Source organism: Hemitrygon akajei, chromosome 9 (assembly GCF_048418815.1).
Source record: "Hemitrygon akajei chromosome 9, sHemAka1.3, whole genome shotgun sequence".
Taxonomy (NCBI): Eukaryota; Metazoa; Chordata; class Chondrichthyes; order Myliobatiformes; family Dasyatidae; genus Hemitrygon; species Hemitrygon akajei.
Genome location: NC_133132.1, coordinates 96,700,495 through 96,720,404, shown reverse-complemented (window position 1 = coordinate 96,720,404; position 19,910 = coordinate 96,700,495). Strand labels below are relative to the sequence as shown.

Here is a 19,910-nt window from a genome sequence, read left to right as displayed (position 1 = left end):
TCAAAGTGTAGTTTATCCAGAAGTAGCTTGCCATTGTATAAGCATTTGTAGATGAAACTGACAGAAATGGCAACTCATTTTTCACACTTACTGCAGTTAAGACAATGTACATCTTAATTAGCAGAAGTTAATCCATCTATCAGCTGAAGCATTGAGAAGCACACCACAATCATACAACAACCATCATGAACAATTGTGTGCCCAGCACCAACCTATAGCACTCAACTCACTACTGTTTGTCAACCAGAGAAACATCCATTTATCCTAACTCTCAGCCTTATATTGGTTGACCAATCCTCTATTCATGCCAATACATAACCTCTGACTCCATGCATCATTATCTTTGGACGTCTTTTATGCATCACCTCATTGAACACCTTCTGGAAATCCAAAATCCAAGTATACAACAGTCATGTGTTCTTCTCTATCCACTCATTCTTTACATCCTCAAAGAACTCCAGTAAGTTTGTCATGCAGAACCTGTCCTTCCTGAATCTCTGCTGTGTCTGCATGATGGATACTTCTATCCTTAATAGGATTCCTTAATGATACTTAAAGCATTTTCCCAACTACAGACATTAAGCTAACTTGCCTAAATTTAACTGTTTTTACCTACATCTTTCTTTAAATAGTGGTGTTACATTTACTGGCTTCCAATGTGCCAGGACCTGCCCAGAATCCAGACAATTTTGGTAAATTATCATAAACACCTCCAGCATAACCTTCCCCATTTCTTTCACTAACTTGAGATGTATTCCATCAGGACCATGGGACTTGTTTACCTTTAGACCTACTAGTCTGCTAAGCACTACCTATTTAGTAATAGTAATTGTATTGAGGTCCATACCTCTCATCGCACCCTATAATATCTCTCTTTGACATGTTAGCTGCATCCTCCATCATGAAGACCAGCACAAAATAGTTATCCAAAGCCTCAGCTTTTTCCATATTATCCAATATTAACTCCCCCCTTCTCATCTTATAAGGGACCTACATTCACTTTAGCCACCCTATTCCATTTTATATAATTATAAAACTTTTAATATTTGTTTTTAGATTTTGAAAAACCCAAAACTCAAATAACATTTGTCTGTAAGGGGAAATAAAGTATCAAAAGATTATTGTCAGTTAGATATTACCTGTAGCCCTGGCATCCCTGTCATTCCTGGTATACCCCTATTGCCCTTTTTGAAATAAATAGAAAACAATGTTACATACATCATCCACTTGATATGCTAGTGAATGTATCCAACAATTAAGGTTACTGCATTTAAGATAAGTGAAATCATTATTTCATTGCCTAATATTCCTAATAAGAATAATTGAAATGTAGCATATTTGTAACATCTGTTACTGTACTGAATAATTCAAATGGCAACATTCATTTAAAGGAAAAAATACAATTACAAATTGATTCCATTGTAATTTACACTAATTATTACACAGAAACAATGGATAAGATTGTATTCTAATATGCAGAATTTTTCAATAAAGGGTTAGAAGAGTCATAAAGTTAAACCAATTAGTCAGTGCAAACTCTCTGATCTGGATGTTTTGCATCCACGTACATTAAAATATAAAGGAAAATGGACAGCAGAAGCTTTACTACATTTGAATAAAACTACAACTAATGTGATTCCAGTACTTGAAAAGGAGTTAGCTTAGAAATCAGTCAGAGAAGTACAGTAGAGACTGACCTTTTGGCTCATCTAGTCCATACTAAAACCATTTAAACTCCCATTGACCTGCACCAGGACCAAAGCCCCGCCATACTTCTACCATTCATGCACATACCTATCCAAACTTCTCATAAATATTGAAATCGAGCTCACATGCAGCATTTGTGCTGGCAGCTCATTTCACACTCTGATGACCCTCTGAGTAAAGAGGTTTTCCCTCAAGTTCTCCTTAAACTTTTCATCTTTCACCCTTAACCCATGACCTCCAGTTGTAGTCCCACCCAACCTTAGTGAAAAAAGCCTGCTTGCATTAAACTTATCTATACTCATAGTTTTGTATACCTCTATCAAATCTCCTCTCAATCTTCTACATTCAAAGGAATACAGTCCTAACCTATTCAATCTTTCCTTATAACTCAGGTCCTCAACCCAGCAACATCCTTGTAAATTTTTTCTATACTCTTTCAAGTTTGATTACATATTTGTGTAGGCAGGTGACGAAAGCTGCACACAATACTCAAAATTAGGCCTCACCAATGTCTTATATAACTTCAATATAACATTCCATCTCCTGAACTCAATACAATGATTAATGAAGGCCAGTGTGCCAAAAGCTTTCTTTATGACTCTAAGTGACAGGAGCTTTGTCTGAAAGATGCAAAAGGAGCCACCTAGAAGTTGAAAACATAATTTTAAAAAATGGCCAATTCAGATTTAAAAGGAATTTTTGTAAAAGCCTAAAGTAAATTACACAAACACAGGAGAGCACTATACATGCTGTGGAATTAGCATCACACTACACTTCAATTCTGAAATTCAGCTGAAGGGGAATGCGGTCTATAGCTGCCAATATATAGTTGCTGTTGATTAATTCTCAGGTCAATATATTTGGAAGTTCTAATGGTTTTTGATAAGGTAATTTATGATTAAATTCAGAAAATGTGGAATCAAGAAATAGAAACATAGAAACAGAAAATAGGTGCAGGAGTAGGACATTCGAGCCTGCACCGCCATTCAGTATGATCATGGCTGATCATCCAACTCAGAACCCTGTACCTGCTTTCTCTCCATACCCCCTGATCCCTTTAGCCACAAGGGCCATATCTAACTTCCTCTTAAATATAGCCAATGAACCGGCCTCAACTGTTTCCTGTGGCAGAGAATTCCACAGATTCACCACCCTCTGTGTGAAGAAGTATTTCCTCATCTCGGTCCTACAAGGCTTCCCCTTTATCCTTAAACTGTGACCCCTCATTCTGGACTTCCCCAACATCGAAAACAATCTTCCTGCATCTAGCATGTCCAATCTCTTTAGAATTTTATACGTTTCAATAAGATTCCCCCTCAGTCTTCTAAATTCCAGTGAGTATAAGCTTAGTCGATCCAGTCTTCTTCATTTGAAAGTCCTGCCATCCCAGGAATCAATCTGGTGAACCTTCTCTGTACTCCCTCTATGGCAAGAATGTCTTTCCTCAGATTAGGGGACCAAAACTGCACACAGTATTCTAGGTGCGGTCTCACCAAGGCCTTGTACAACTGCAATAGAACCTCCCTGCTCCTGTACTCAAATCCTTTTGCTATGAATGCCAACACACCATTTGGCTTTTTCACCGCCTGCTGTACCTGCATGCCCACCTTCAATGACTGGTGTACAATGACACCCAGGTCTCGTTGCATCTCCTCTTTTCCTAATCGGCTACCGTTCAGATAATAATCTGTTTTCCTGTTCTTGCAACCAAAGTGGATGACCTCACATTTATCCACATTAAATTGCATCTGCCATGAATTTGCCCACTCATCTAACCTATCCAAGTCACCCTGCATCCTCCTCACAGCTAACACCACCGCCCAGCTTCGTGTCATCCACAAACTTGGAGATGCTGCATTTAATTCCCTCGTCTAAATCATTAATATATATTGTAAACAACTGGGGTCCCAGCACTAAGCCTTGCGGTACCCCACTAGTCACTGCCTGCCATTCTGAAAAGGTCCCGTTTACTCCCACTCTTTGCTTCCTGTCTGCCAACCAATTCTCTATCCACATCAATACCATACCCCCAATACCGTGTGCTTTAAGTTTGCACACTAATCTCCTGTGTGGGACCTTGTCAAAAGCCTTTTGAAAATCTAAATATACCACATCCACTGGCTCTCCCCCATCCACTCTACTAGTTACATCTTCAAAAAAATTCTATAAGATTCGTCAGACATGATTTTCCTTTCACAAATCCATGCTGACTTTGTCCGATGATTTCACCTCTTTCCAAATGTGCTGTTATCACATCTTTGATAACCGACTCTAGCATTTTCCCCACCACCGATGTCAGACTAACCGGTCTATAATTCCCCGGTTTCTCTCTCCTTTTTTAAAACGTGGGGTTACATTAGCCACCCTCCAATCCTCAGGAACTAATCCAGAATCTCAGGAGTTTTGAAAAATTATCACTAATGCATCCACTATTTCTTGGGCTACTTCCTTAAGCACTCTGGGATGCAGACCATCTGGTCCTGGGGATTTATCTGCCTTTAATCCCTTCAATTTACCTAACACCACTTCCCTACTAACATGTATTTCCCTCAGTTCCTCCATCTCACTAGACCCTCGGTCCCTCACTATTTCCGGAAGATTATTTATGTCCTCCTTAGTGAAGACAGAACCAAAGTAGTTATTCAATTGGTCTGTCATGTCTTTGTTCCCTATGATCAATTCACCTGTTTCTGACTGTAAAGGACCTACATTTGTCTTGACCAATCTTTTTCTTTTCACATATCTATAAAAGCTTTTACTGTCAGTTTTTATGTTCCCTGCCAGCTTTCTCTCATAATCTTTTTTTCCCTTTCCTAATTAAGCCATTTGTCCTCCTCTGCTAGTCTCTGAATTTCTCCCAGTCCTCAGGTGTGCCACTTTTTTTTGCTAATTTATATGTTTCTTCTTTGGACTTGATACTATCCCTAATTTCCCTTGTCAGCCACGGGTGCACTACCTTCCCTGGTTTATTCTTTTGCCAAACTGGGATGAACAATTGTTGTAGTTCATCCATGTGATCTTTAAATGCTTGCCATTGCATATCCACCGTCAACCCTTTAAGTATCATTTGCCAGTCTATCTTGGCTAATTCACGTCTCATAGCTTCAAAGTTACCCTTCTTTAAGTTCAGAACCTTTGTTTCTGAATTAACTATGTCACTCTCCATCTTAATGAAGAATTCCACCATATTATGGTCACTCTTACCCAAGGGGCCTTGCACAACAAGATTGCTAACTAACCCTTCCTCATTGCTCAATAAATGTTGTAAAATGATAGTAGCCATGAAAGAAAAAAGTAAAGAATTCAAAAATGGTAGTAACTCAAACTGACAAAAAACAGAAGTTACTGATCCACAATTGCTAATATTACAAAAATTATATAATTAGGAAATATACAATGCCAAATTTATGCACTATACTTAATTGAGGTCAAGGGTTAACATTGGGAATTCAAGATGAAGTTTGCTGTATATGCATGGAATTATTGAATTTGTTAAAAGTATCTGATTTTTTTTTTGTAGGAAACATAGAGGCCATAGGTCCTTTAGAAAACAAATGTTGAAATAGGGTTTGGAATCTTGGTTCTAAATTCATTCCGGGTACAGATGCATTTAATAGATGATAACAAAAAGCAAAGTACTGGGGCTCATTTTTGGAGGGATATAACTGTAAGTCATTGAGGTACTACTACAAATAATTACATCTAGAAATTCTTCAGCCCTTAAAATTAGGCATGAAATGGCACTGCATGGGTGAGATGTGTTATGATTATTGATAATACATTTATAGTTCATATTGGTTGTATTACAAAATACACGATATTAATGCTTATTTTCTTTGAATATTTAAGCACTTGTCTAGTAAATTGCCTTGGAAAATAACTTCAGCAGTTTTTCCACTCTATGTAGAAAATAACATCAGTTTGTAGGAAAAACAGTAATTACAGAGGCATTTTTTATTCAATCTATCCAATATATTCACAAATGATAAATCCAGTTTGTTTCTACATGTTGTGAATATTTGATTTCAATTGCAAATTCTGTTTCCTCTTGGATTTAGACAGCTGCAGTACAGCTCCATTTGGATTACCTCCAAACAACAAGAATGTTCTGTCTGGAAATAGAATCTTACAATATTAGTTCTTCCAGTACTAGTATATTTTAAGGACACAGTCCATAAATAATTGTAATGTCTTTTGATTTTAGTGAAAATTGCCAAACAATAATTTTAAGGTATGTTGCAACAATTCGGGGATGTATTTTGTGCATTGGGCAAATGAAAAGACAATTTATATTTTATGAAAACAGAAAACTCAAATATCAAGGTGCTATCTTGCTGAAAAGTTTTGACTCAACAATGGAAGCACAGGAAAATTGGCCGATCACAACATGATGTATCGGCTTTGCAAATGCAAAGTGAACAATTAGGAAGCTGCAATGAAATCTGTCCCGAGCAATAGCACAAAATGGGTGACAGTAAATATGTTATCAGAATGAGAGGTGGTAGTATGTCTACTTACACTGGGGGTTGATGGGTGGTAGGAAATACTATAGTGTTGGATAGGACAGTATAATGCTGCAGATTCTAGGAAGAGTGTGATAAATAAAGGACAAGCCAATTCTGCTGTTCCAGAAAATAATTAAAACACTTACTACACTGCATTGTAATGCTGTGGACAGTCGCTTTTGAATTGTTACTATGCCTAATCAACAGGGAGTTTGATGGAAATTCTTGTACTTCTGGAAAACAAGAATTTCCATCTGGTCCTACCCCTTTCCACAAACACCTCCAGAGAGGCTTCTGAAAACTTGTGGGAATGTTTAATGTTCAATTCATGGAAGATTCTTCCCCATAGATTTCTGGCGAATCCAATTCACTCCATGAAAATGTTCTCCTAAGTGGACTGACTTCCAGGTGTTTCAGCACTGTAAGCCAGAAACTCACTGCTGAGAACGTTTTGTAGTCCAGGAGCTAAATAGCCCTGGATTTGTTTTAGCTCCGTTAACCTAGTTTCCTATTGAAAGCTGAATTCTATCTAAAAATCGGGCCCATGAGTCATATCATGGCACCCAAGTGCATTAATATTGTACAAATGTATCAGACTTGATGTTTAAAAAAAAACATAAGCTAAGGACAGGGTTGCTTTGATTCCATATAACCATAACAGCACGGAAACAGGCCATCTCAGCCCTTCTAGTCCGTGCCGAACGCTTACTTTTACCTAGTCCCACTGACCCGCGCTCAGCCCATAACCCTCCATTCCTTTCCTGTCCATATACCTATCCAATTTTACTTTAAATGACAATACCGAACCTGCCTCTACCACTTCTACTGGAAGCTCGTTCTACGTAGATAGATAGATACTTTATTCATCCCCATGGGGAAATTCAACTTTTTTCCAATGTCCCATACACTTGTTGTAGCAAAACTAATTACATACAATACTTAACTCAGTAAAAAATATGATATGCATCTAAATCACTATCTCAAAAAGCATTAATAATAGCTTTTAAAAAGTTCTTAAGTCCTGGCGGTAGAATTGTAAAACCTAATGGCATTGGGGAGTATTGACCTCTTCATCCTGTCTAAGGAGCATTGCATCGATAGTAACCTGTCGCTGAAACTGCTTCTCTGTCTCTGGATGGTGCTATGTAGAGGATGTTCAGAGTTATCCATAATTGACCGTAGCCTACTCAGCGCCCTTCGCTCTGCTACCGATGTTAAACTCTCCAGTACTTTGCCCACGACAGAGCCCGCCTTCCTTACCAGCTTATTAAGACGTGAGGCGTCCCTCTTCTTAATGCTTCCTCCCCAACACGCCACCACAAAGAAGAGGGCGCTCTCCACAACTGACCTATAGAACATCTTCAGCATCTCACTACAGACATTGAATGACGCCAACCTTCTTAGGAAGTACAGTCGACTCTGTGCCTTCCTGCACAAGGCATCTGTGTTGGCAGTCCAGTCTAGCTTCTCGTCTAACTGTACTCCCAGATACTTGTAGGTCTTAACCTGCTCCACACATTCTCCATTAATGATCACTGGCTCCATATGAGGCCTAGATCTCCTAAAGTCCACCACCATCTCCTTGGTCTTGGTGATATTGAGTCGCAGGTAGTTTGAGTTGCACCATATCACAAAGTCCTGTATCAGTTTCCTATACTCCTCCTCCTGTCCATTCCTGACACACCTCACTATGGCCGTGTCATCAGCGAACTTCTGCACATGGCAGGACTCCGAGTTATATTGGAAGTCTGATGTGTACAGGGTGAACAGGACCGGAGAGAGTACGGTTCCCTGCGGCGCCCCTGTGCTGCTGACCACCGTGTCAGACCTACAGTCTCCCAACCGCACTCTACCACTCTCTCTGTGTAAAGAAATTCCCCCTCATGTTACCCTTAAACTTTTGCCCCCTAAATCTCAACTCAGGTCCTCTTGTTTAAATCTCCCCTACTCTCAATGGAAAAAGCCTATCCACGTCAACTCTATCTATCCCCCTCATAATTTTAAATACCTCTATCAAGTCCCCCATCGACCTTCTACGCTCCAAAGAATAAAGACCTAACTTGTTCAATCTTTCCCTGTAACTTAGGTGCTGAAACCCAGGTAACATTCTAGTAAATCTTCTCTGTCTCTATTTTGTTGACATCTTTCCTATAATTCGGTGACCAGAACTGTACACAATACTCCAAATTTGGCCTTACCAATGCCTTGTACAATTTTAACATTACATCCCAACTCCTGTACTCAATGCTCTGATTTATAAAGGCCAACATACCAAAAGCTTTCTTCATCACCCTATCCACATGAGATTTCACCTTCAGGGAACTATGCACCATTATTCCTAGATCACTCTGTTCTACTGCATTCTTCAACGCCCTACCATTTACCATGTATGTCCTATTTGGATTATTCCTACCAAAATGTAGCACCTCACACTTATCAGCATTAAACTCCATCTGCCATCACTCAGTCCACTCTTCTAACTGGCCTAAATCTCTCTGCAAGCTTTGAAAACCTACTTCATTATCCACAATGCCACCTATCTTAGTATCATCTGCATACTTACTAATCCAATTTACCACCCCATCATCCAGATCATTAATGTATATGACAAACAACATTGGACCCAGTACAGATCCCTGAGGCACACCACTAGTCACTGGCCTCCAACCTGACAAACAGTTATCCACCACTACTCTCTGGCATCTCCCATCCAGCCACTGTTGAATCCATTTTACTACTTCAATATTAACACCTAACGATTGAAACTTCCTAACTAACCTTCTGTGCGGAACCTTGTCAAAGGCCTTACTGAAGTCCATATAGACAACATCCACTGCTTTACCCTCGTCAACTTTCCTCATAACCTCTTCAAAAAATTCAATAAGATTTGTCAAACATGACCTTCCACGCACAAATCCATGTTGACTGTTCCTAATCAGACCCTGTCTATCCAGATAATTATATATACCATCTCTAAGAATATTTTCCGTTAATTTACCCACCACTGACGTCAAACTGACAGGCCTATAATTGCTAGGTTTACGCTTAGAACCCTTTTTAAACAATGGAACCACATGAACAATACGCCAATCCTCTGGCACCATCCCCGTTCTAATGACATTTGAAATATTTCTGTCAGAGCCCCTGCTATATCTACCCTAACCTCCCTCAAGGTCCTAGGGAATATCTTGTCAGGACCTGGAGATTTATCCACTTTTATATTCCTTAAAAGCGCCAGTACTTCCTCCTCTTTAATCGTCATAGTTTCCATAACTTCCCTACTCGTTTCCCTTACCTTACACAATTCAATATCCTTCTCCTTAGTGAATACTGAAGAAAGGAAATCGTTCAAAATCTCCCCCATCTCTTTCGGTCCACACATAGCTGTCCACTCTGATTCTCTAAGGGACCAATTTTATCCCTCACTATCCTTTTGCTATTAATATAACTGTAGAAAACCTTCTGATTTATTTTCACCTTACTTGCCAAAGCAATCTCGTATCTTCTTTCAGCTTTTCTAATTTCTTTCTTAAGATTCTTCTTACATTCTTTATATTCCTCGAGCACCTCATTTACTCCATGCTGCCTATATTTATTGCAGATATCTCTCTTTTTCCTAACCAAGTTTCCAATATCCCTTGAAAACCATGGCTCTCTCAAACTTTTAACCTTTCCTTTCAACCTAACAGGAACATAAAGATTCTGTACCCTCAAAATTTCAACTTTAAATGACCGCTATTTCTCTATTACATCCTTCCCATAAAACAAATTGTCCCAATCCACTCCTTCTAAATCCTTTTGCATCTCCTCAAAGTTAGCCTTTCTCCAATCAAAAATCTCAACCCTGGATCCAGTCCTATCCTTCTCCATAATTATATTGAAACTAATGGCATTGTGATCACTGGCTCCCCAACACATACCTCTGTCACCTGACCTATTTCATTCCCTAACAGAAGATCCAAGACTGCCCCTTCTCCAGTTGGTACCTCTATGTATTGCTGCAAAAAACTATCCTGCACACATTTTACAAACTCCAGACCATCCATCCCTTTTACAGTATGGGCTTCCCAGTTTATGTGTGGAAAATTAAAATCTCCCACAATCCCAACCTTGTGCTTACTACAAATATCTGCTATCTCCTTGCAAATTTGCTCCTCCAATTCTCACTCCCCATTAGGTAGTCTATAATACACCCCTACAGATGTTACTACACCTTTCCCATTCCTCAGTTCCACCCAAATAGTCCCCCTAGACGAGCCCTCTAATCTATCCTGCCAGAGCACCGCTGTAATATTTTCTCTGACAAGCAACACAATACCTCCCCATCTTGTCCCCCCGACTCTATCGCACCTGAAGCAACAAAATCCAGGAATATTTAGTTGCCAGTCATACCCCTCCTGCAACCACATTTCACTAATAGCTGCAACATTCTGACTGGTCATTTATTCTGACTAATCTAGGATCAGGTAATAGGGGAGACAGTTAGAGCAGTGGTGTGCTCCGTATGCAGTATGTGGGAGGTCAGGGTCAACACAGTTGTCCCTGATGACCACACCTGCAAAAGGTGCATCCAGCTGCAGCTCCTATCAGACCGAGTTAGGGAATTGGAGCAGGAGCTGGATGAACTACGGATCATTCGGGAGGCAGAGGCAGAGATAGATAAGAGTTATCGGGAGGTAGTCACACCGAAAAGACAGGAGGTAGGCAAATGGGTGACAGTCAAGAGAGGCGGGGGAGCAGACAGAGAGAGAAGAGCACCCCTGTGGCTGTTCCCATCAACAATAAGTATACCGTTTTGGATACTGTTGGTGGGGATGACCTACCAGGAACAAGCTGCAGTGGTCCTGTCTCTGGCACTGAGGTTGGACCCTCGACTAGGAAGGGGAGGAGGGAAGAGAAGAGAGCGGTATTGATAGGGGATTCTATAGTCAGGGGGGCGGATAGGAGATTTTGTGGGGAAGATCGGGAGTCTCAGATGGTATGTTGCTTCCCTGGTGCCGGGGTCCGAGACATCTCAGATCGGGTGCAGGTTATTCTCGAGAGGGAGGGGAAGAATCCAGATGTGGTGGTCCATGTAGGGACCAATGACGTGGGTAGGATGAGTGATGGGGTCCTGCGCAGGGAGTTCAGGGAGTTAGGTGCGAAGCTGAAGAGCAGGACCTCCAGGGTAACAATCTCAGGATTGCTACCTGTGCCATGTGCGAGTGAGGCAAGGAACAGAAAGATTATAAAGATTAACACGTGGCTGAGAGGATGGTGCAGGAGGGAGGGCTTCAGGTTTGTAGATAATTGGGCTTTGTTCCAGGGAAGGTGGGATCTGTTCCGAAGGGATGGTTTACACCTGAACTGGAGCGGTACTAACATTCTTGCAGGGAAGTTTGCTAGTGCTTCTTGGGGGGGGTACGGTTTAAACTAAATTTGCAGGGGGTGGGGATCCAGAATGTGAGAGAGGATAGCGAGAGGAAGAATAAAGGACAGGTGGGGACTACACGGTTCTGGAATATTAAGTGTGTAGTAGAGAAAGGTGAGGCGGAACAAGTGATAAGGAGGACACATGTACAGAGGGATGGTCTGACGGAACATGGAGTTAAATGTGTTGAAAGAATAAGTAAATTTAGGAAGGACAACAAAATTCTAGGGGCGTATAGCCCGATGGGAGTTCGGGAAGCTGGGTTAAGCACAATAGGCAGCAATTCAAACAGAGAGAGGGGAAATGGGCTAAAAATTCTATATCTGAATGCACAAAGTGTCAGAAATAAGGCGGATGAGCTTGAAGCCCAGGTGCGAATGGGTAACTATGATGTTGTTGGGATAACGGAGACATGGCTGCAGGGAGATCAGACCTGGGAAATGAATGTACAAGGGTATGCGTGCTATTGTAGGGACAGAAATGTGGGCAGAGGGGGTGGGGTGGCCCTGTTGGTGAGGAATGAGATTCAGTCCTTTGCAAGGGGGGACATAGGGTCAGGAGAAGTAGAGTCTGTGTGGATAGAACTGAGGAACAGTAAGGGCAAAAGGACCCAAATGGGTGTTGTCTACAGGCCACCAAACAGTAGCATGGATATTGGGTGCAAGTTGAATAGGGAGTTAACATTGGCATGTGGCAAAGGTAATGTCGCAGTAGTTATGGGGGATTTCAACATGCAGGTGAACTGGGAGAATCAGGTTGGTGCTGGACCACAGGATAGGGAGTTTGTAGAGTGCCTACGGGATGCACTCTTGGAACAACTTGTACGAGAGCCGACCAGGGACAAGACTATTCTGGATTTAGTGTTATGTAATGAACAGGATTTGATAAGCGATCTCGCAGTAAAGGAGCCATTAGGAGGTAGTGATCACAATATGATAAGCTTTTATCTGCAATTTGAGAAGGATAAGGGCAGCTCGGAAGTGTCAGTGTTGCAGATGAACAGGGGAAACTATGGAGCCATGAGGGAGGAGCTGGCCAAAGTTGACTGGACGGATAGCCTAGCAGAAAAGACAGTGGAACAGCAATGGCAGGTATTCTTGGGAATAATGCACAAGGTGCAAAATCAGTTCATCCCCCAGAGAAGGAAGGATTCAAAGGGGGGAAAGGGGCCACAGTGGTTGACAAAGGAAGTCAGAGATTGCATAGCATTAAAAAAAAGAAAGTATGACAGAGCTAAGGTGAGTGGGAGGACAGATGATTGGGAAGTTTTTAAGGAACAACAGAACTTAACCAAAAAGACAATACGGGGATAAAAAATGAGGTACGAACGCAAGCTAGCCAGGAATATAAAGGAAGATAGCAAAAGCTTTTTTAGGTATGTGAAGAGAAAGAAGATAGTTAAGAACAATGTTGGGCCCTTGAAGAATGAATTGGGTGAAATTGTTATGGGAAACAGAGAAATGGCAGAAGAATTTAATGAGTACTTTAGATCTGTTTTCACTAAGGAAGACACAAGCAATCTCCCAGATGTATGGATGGGCCAAGGACATAGGGTAACAGAGGAAATGAACCAGATTGACATTAGGAAGGAAATGGTGATGAGAAGACTGATGGGACTGAAGGCTGACAAATCCCCACGTCCAGATGGTCTGCATCCTAGGGTACTAAAGGAGGTGGCCCTGGAAATTGTGGATGCATTGGTAATCATTTTCCAATGTTCCTTAGATTCAGGATCAGTTCCTGAGGATTGGAGAATGGCTAATGTTATCCCATTTTTTAAGAAAGGAGGGAGGGAGAAAACAGAGAACTATCGACCTGTCAGCCTGACGTCGGTGGTGGGGAAGATGCTCGAGTCCATTATTAAGGATGAAATAGTGGCATATCTAGATAGCAGTGATAGGATTGGGCTGAGCCAGCATTGATTTACCAAGGGTAAATCATGCTTGACTAATCTGTTGGAGTTTTTTGAGGATGTAACCAGGAAGTTAGACGGGGGAGATCCAGTGGATGTAGTGTACCTCAATTTTCAGAAGGCATTTGATAAGGTCCCACATAGGAGATTGGTGGGTAAAATCAAAGCTCAGGGCATCGGGGGGAAGACATTGACATGGATAGAAAACTGGTTGGCAGATAGAAAGCAAAGGGTAGCGGTGAATGAGTGTTTCTTGGAATGGCAGGTGGTGACTAGTGGGGTGCCACAGGGCTCGGTATTGGGACCACAGCTGTTTACCATTTACGTCAATGATTTGGATGAAGGCATTGAAAATAACATCAGCAAATTTGCTGATGATACTAAGCTGGGTGGCAGTGTGACATGTGATGAGGATGTTAGGAGAATTCAGGGTGACTTGGATAGGCTGGGTGAGTGGGCAGATACTTGGCAGATGGCGTTTAATGTGAATAAGTGTGAGGTTATCCACTTTGGGAGTAAGAACAGGAAGGCAGATTATTATCTGAACGGTAATAATTCCGTTACTTCTGAAAGGTAAGGGAGAAATACAAAGAGATCTAGGAGTCCTTGTTCATCAGTCACTGAAGGTGAATGAGCAAGTGCAGCAGGCAGTGAAGAAGGCTAATGGAATGTTGGCCTTTATTACAAAGGGAATTGAGTACAAGAGCAAGGATATCCTCTTGCATTTGTACAGAGCCCTGGTGAGACCACACCTGGAGTATTGTGTACAGTTTTGGTCTCCAGTGTTAAGGAAGGACATTCTGGCTGTAGAGGAAGTGCAGCGTAGATTCACGAGGTTAATTCCTGGGATGTCTGGACAGTCTTACGCAGAGAGGTTAGAGAGACTGGGCTTGTACACGTTGGAATTAAGGAGATTGAGAGGGGATCTGATTGAAACATATAAGATTATTAAGGGATTGGACAAGATAGAGGCAGGAAATATGTTCCAGATGCTGGGAGAGTCCAGTACCAGAGGGCATGGTTTGAGAATAAGGGGTAGGTCATTTAGGACAGAGTTAAGGAAAAACTTCTCCCAGAGAGTTGTGGGGGTCTGGAATGCACTGCCTCGGAAGGTAGTGGAGGCCAATTCTCTGGATGCTTTCAAGAAGGAGCTAGATAGGTATCTTATGGATAGGGGAATCAAGGGATATGGGGACAAGGCAGGAACCAGGTATTGATAGTAGATGATCAGCCATGATCTCAAAATGGCGGTGCAGGCTCGAAGGGCCAAATGGTCTACTTCTGCACCTATTGTCTATTGTCTATCATATTTCCAGGTATCAATCCATGCTCTAAGCTCATCCACCTTTCTTACAATGCTCCTAACATTAAAATAAATGCATTTAAGAAATTCTCCACCTCTTCTTCTCTGTTTGTCTCTAACAGGTCAAAGAACTTTACTGTCTTTTTCTTCCTTCTCCCATATATCCGTTCCTACACTCTGGTTCCCCTCCCCCCTCATATCTAGTTTAAATCCACTGGAGCCTCTCTAGCAAACCTACCTGCAAAAATACTTGTCCCCCTCCAGTTCAGATGTAAACCGTCCCGCCGTAACAGGTCCCACCTTCTATGGAAGACTGCCCAATTATTTACAAATCTGAAGCCCTCCCTTTTGCACCATGTCTTCAGCCACGTGTTGATCTGCACTATCTTACTATTTCTAAACCCACCTGCATGTGGCACTGGAAGCAATCTTGAGATTGCTATCCTGGAGGTCCTGTCCTTTAACTTGGCACCTAGCTCCCTAAACTCACCTTTCAGGACCTCCTCACTCTTCCTACCCACGTCATGGGTCCCTACATGGACCATGACATCCGGCTGCTCACTCTCCCTCTTGAGAATACTGAGAACTCGATCCAAGATATCGTGGACCCTGGCACCAGGGAGGCAACAGACCATCCGGGATTCTCGATCTCTTCCACAGAACCTCCTATCTGTCCCCTTAACTATCGAATCCCCTATCACTACTGCTCTCCTCTTTTCCCTCCTTCCCTTCTGAGCTGAGGGTCCAGTCTCAGTGCCAGAGACACAACCACTGCAATTTGTCCCTGGTAGGTCATCCCCACCAACAGTATCCAAAACGGTAAACTTATTGTTGATGGGAATGGGCACAGGGGTGCTCTGCTCTTCCTGTCTACTCCCCTTGCCTCTCCTGACAGTCACCCAGCCACCTGTCTCCTGACTCCTAGGGGTGATTATCTCCCTGAAACTCCTGTCTATTTCTGTCTCTGCCTCCCGAATGATCCGAAGTTCATCCAGCTCCAGCTGCAGTTCCCTAACACGGTTTGTCAGGAATAAAATATGACTGAGCAAAATGTTTGTTAAATAAAAATCACCATCAAAACTACTCATTAAATATCATAAAATGTAGATATTATTCTTGTATGGCATTATATTCCACTGTATCCACAGACAATTGGCTATATTCTTGATTAATATAATCAATATTATTTGCAGTCCTGGTTGCCACATTACAGGAAGGTGGTGTAGGCTTTGAAAAGGGTTTATAAGAGATTTACGAGCAGGCTTTGGAAAGGATTTAGAAGTGGATTACTAGGATGCTGCTTGAATGAAAGCATGTGCTCTAAGGAGAGAGTGTATAAATGCAGGCTGTTTTCTCTGGAATACTGGAAACTAAGGGGAGATCTGATGGAAGTTTATTAGATTATGAGGGGAATAGATAAGGTATTCAGCTGTTATTTTTTCCCCAGGATAGAAAAGTAAAATATTAGAGAACATACATTTAAGGTGAGACAGGGAATGTTTAAAGGAGATGTGTGAGGCACATCTTTTATACAAAGAAAGGTAGGTGCCTGGAACAGGCTGCCACAGGGAGTGGTGGAAGCAGATATGATAATTGCATTTAAAAGGCTTTTAGAAAGACATGTGAATGTGCAGGGAGTGGAGAGAATGAGTTTAATGGTGGGCTGAAGGGCTTGTTCCTGTGCTGTACCATTCAATGTTCTAATATGATAGCTTCAAGTGCAAACATCTTAATGAATGATTCAAGAAGAATTGTTACAATTAATTTGAAGAAACAGGAAAACTAATTAAAATTCACTTTTTGATTCTTTTATTTATTATTCATACTGGATTTATAGAATACACAGAAATTTTAATTCTTTTACAGAGTTAGAATTGTTAGAATTAATTGATTTGCAACAACCAAGAAAATTTGGCCTTTACCTGCCTTCCCTGGACACCTGCATTTCCTTTGGAACCCTAAAGGAGATAAAATAAATTTTAGCAAAAAAATTATTTCTCACATGATGAACCACTCTCGTCAGAGCCCAGAGCACTTCATGAATTACAAGGGTTATTACTTGTAATATGCAACTCATGATTCATCATGACAACATTGTGATGTTCACTGCTAGGTACTCAGTGAGTTTACATAACTTGTTCTTTATTAAGCAATCTACTCTGCCTAACAAGTTTCTTTGTCACCCCTATCTTGAAGTATGAATGTTGTGGCGGAGGGGTCTATTTCTTTTTTCTGATTCCTATCCATTTTCTAAGCACTACTAAAATGATCCACCTGGAATTTAGTAGATATCATCATTTCCTCTGCATGACATGATCCTAGCATGATGATCCTCTAAAAAAGAGGATGCATGCAGATTTCCTCAAGCTTATATTGTTTCTGTTCAATACTTCAAGAACAAATATGTAATAGCTTCTCAAAATAATTTAGCACTACTGCAATCAGCCATGACCTGCAAGTATATTTTAGCCATCAGCATTGTTCTATATCAATGCTTTTCCAAAAATCTGACAACAACCCCAACAGGAAATAAATTCTTACTGTAACAGTTGTTTGAATTAAAGCTAACTCAAATTATATTAAATAAACAAATAAATCATTCTCTGTGATATATATATATATATATATATATATATTTAATCCAGCACCAAACTGATAAAATATAGTTTAAAATTTGTTTCCATTTGAAACATGCAATTTAAAAATAGGAGGCTGCCACTGTAATCACAACACAAAAGTAATAAAACTATAAGAAACTTCAGATGCTATAAGTTGCACCAAAAAAACCCTCAAACTGCTTGAGGCACTTTGCAGCATCTATGAAGGCAAAGGGATAGTATTGTTTCAGGTTAAGACCCTGCATCAGCACTAAAGGTAATGAATTCCACATCAAACTAAGAAAATGAATAAAGCATCTTGTGCTCATCAAGTCGGCACTTAAGTTAGCCATCCTTGTGGGTGAATTGGCAAAAACAAATGTCTTAATGACTGTAGAGGCTCTCAGTATAAAGGCTGGGGGGTTGGGGAAGAGACATTTGAAGAAGGACATTTGTGTTATTTTCAGCAGTGCTTGAAACACCATTGTTGCTTTATTAATTCATGTATCAAATGTACATATTTAGTACATGTACCTGGTTCATGTACAAATCTTGCAGATGTATAGAAACATGTATCATCTTTGGAGAAAGGTAAGATAATAGTATGACAGTCCATTACATCATTGAATCGCAAAGACATGATGTTGTTGAACATGTAATTATTGGCAAAATATTTCAGAAAATGGAAATTACAGTCAAATCAAATAAAAAATAGATAAAGTACATTATATGATCTATCTTCAACCTAACTACTTTGACCATGAAAATTTGTGATTCTCTGAATACGTCAGCTATATTAAACCCAAGTGTTTTCTTTGGAGTTAAGTCTCTGTGCGCTCAGGATAGCAATTTTTCCTGATGGAGTATGTTTTGCACTTGGTGGCACTCTCTATTCATGAAGTAGATCAATCTGCTTATGATGTTTCTTTGTCCACAATGCCTGCAATGTGATATGCTCATGCTTAACCAGTTCTGGTGGAAAGTGACCCATTTCTTGGAAGCTTATCTCTATTCATGTGTAGCCATCTAGGTGACATTTAGCAGAGTTCTGATGGATCACTCTGATTCTGCAAAGAGATTTTTTCCTATTGAGAAGACTGCAGAGTAATCTAATATTTCACTCTAATCTATCATTCTGTCTAACATATGGAGTCCTTATTGCTATGACATTTTTCAACAGTCTGAACAGAGAGAACATTTCCCTTTGTGGGGATGAATACAGTAAAGGCTATTATGTAATCACAAAATCCAATGGGGATTTCAGAATAAACTAACTTAAAAATAGGGAAATGGATACTCAAATGAAATTTCGAAGCAAGTAGAATAGACCCATTGGGGGGGGAGGCGGGGGAGAAAGAATAGACAACCATATGAGAAAAGAGAAAACAGGAATCAGAAATTTACCTTGATAGAATCCATTGAGGAGAGATGGAAGGAGGGTAAAGTGGAAAATAAATGTCAGAATGGACTGGTTGGACCAAATTTTCGCCTTTACATAAGCAGTTCGCTAGCGCTTTTGATAATAGAGGCACTTAGCATGTTTTGCAAAGAAAAAAGCGAACCAATAATTAGAATAATGGCAAAGTTGTTGTAGGTCCAATAAGGTGGGACTATAAGTCGCTTTGCAATATAGTTTACCAGTGGAGAGAACAGAGTTTACCAACTTAGGCTCAAGAGTCTTTGGTGAGAAGGCATAGTTGAGTAGTAGATAAAGCTTTTGGAGTGGTTGAATAAAAAGTCACCAAGCTACAACTAATTAAATAAAGTAAGGAAGATGCAGGATCAGGTGATGTGCTGTAGCTGCATGATGTGGGTGCTGGTGACCACATCTGCAGCAAGTGTTGGCTGCTCAAGGAACTCAGGCTCAAAGTTGATGACCCAGAATCTGAGCTTCAAACACCGCAATATATCAAGGAGGGCGAGAGTTACCAGATTGGTCTGTTTCAGGAGGTGGTCACACCCATTAGATTAGCTGCCTCAAATTCAGTCTGTGGTCAGGGAAAAGAGGGTGTGACTGCAAGTGAGGTAGTCGGATCCAAGAGATAATGCTGGAGGAGCCCTTGAGCTTGTCCAATAGGTCTGAGATTCTTGCTCCCTATAGGGATAAGAGTGGGGGCTGTAGGAAGGATGAGCAAACTCAACTGTGGTACCATGGTTCATGGAGCCATTCAGGGGCGGGGGGGGGGGGATGAGAAGAGAAATGCAGAGGTAATTGGGGATAGTATAGCCAGGGGAATAGACAAAGTTCTCTGTTGTGAGGATAGAGCATCCCAAAGAATGTGTTGCCTACCTGGTGCCTGGGTTCGGGACATCTTATCTGACCTGCAGAGGAATTTGCAGTGTTGGGGGGGGGGGGGGGGGGAAGAGATCCAGTTGTCGTGGTCCATGTAGGTATCAATGACATAGGTAGAATGCAAAAATAGGTTCTGCTGAGGGAATTTGAGTACTTAAGGACTAAATTAAAAAGCAGAACCAA

General features: G+C 41.0%; 1 protein-coding gene across 1 annotated transcript in view; it reads right to left on the bottom strand.

Moving 5' to 3' along the window:
• Positions 1–19,910, bottom strand: part of LOC140733770 (uncharacterized) — a 98,605-nt gene that overhangs the window by 25,100 nt on the left and 53,595 nt on the right. Inside the window, exons 14-15 of the mRNA XM_073057522.1 lie at positions 16,760–16,795; positions 1,140–1,184 (exon numbers count right to left, since the gene is read on the bottom strand). Of these exons, the coding sequence (XP_072913623.1) occupies positions 1,140–1,184; positions 16,760–16,795 (81 nt within the window). The remainder of the gene's footprint in view (positions 1–1,139; positions 1,185–16,759; positions 16,796–19,910) is intronic.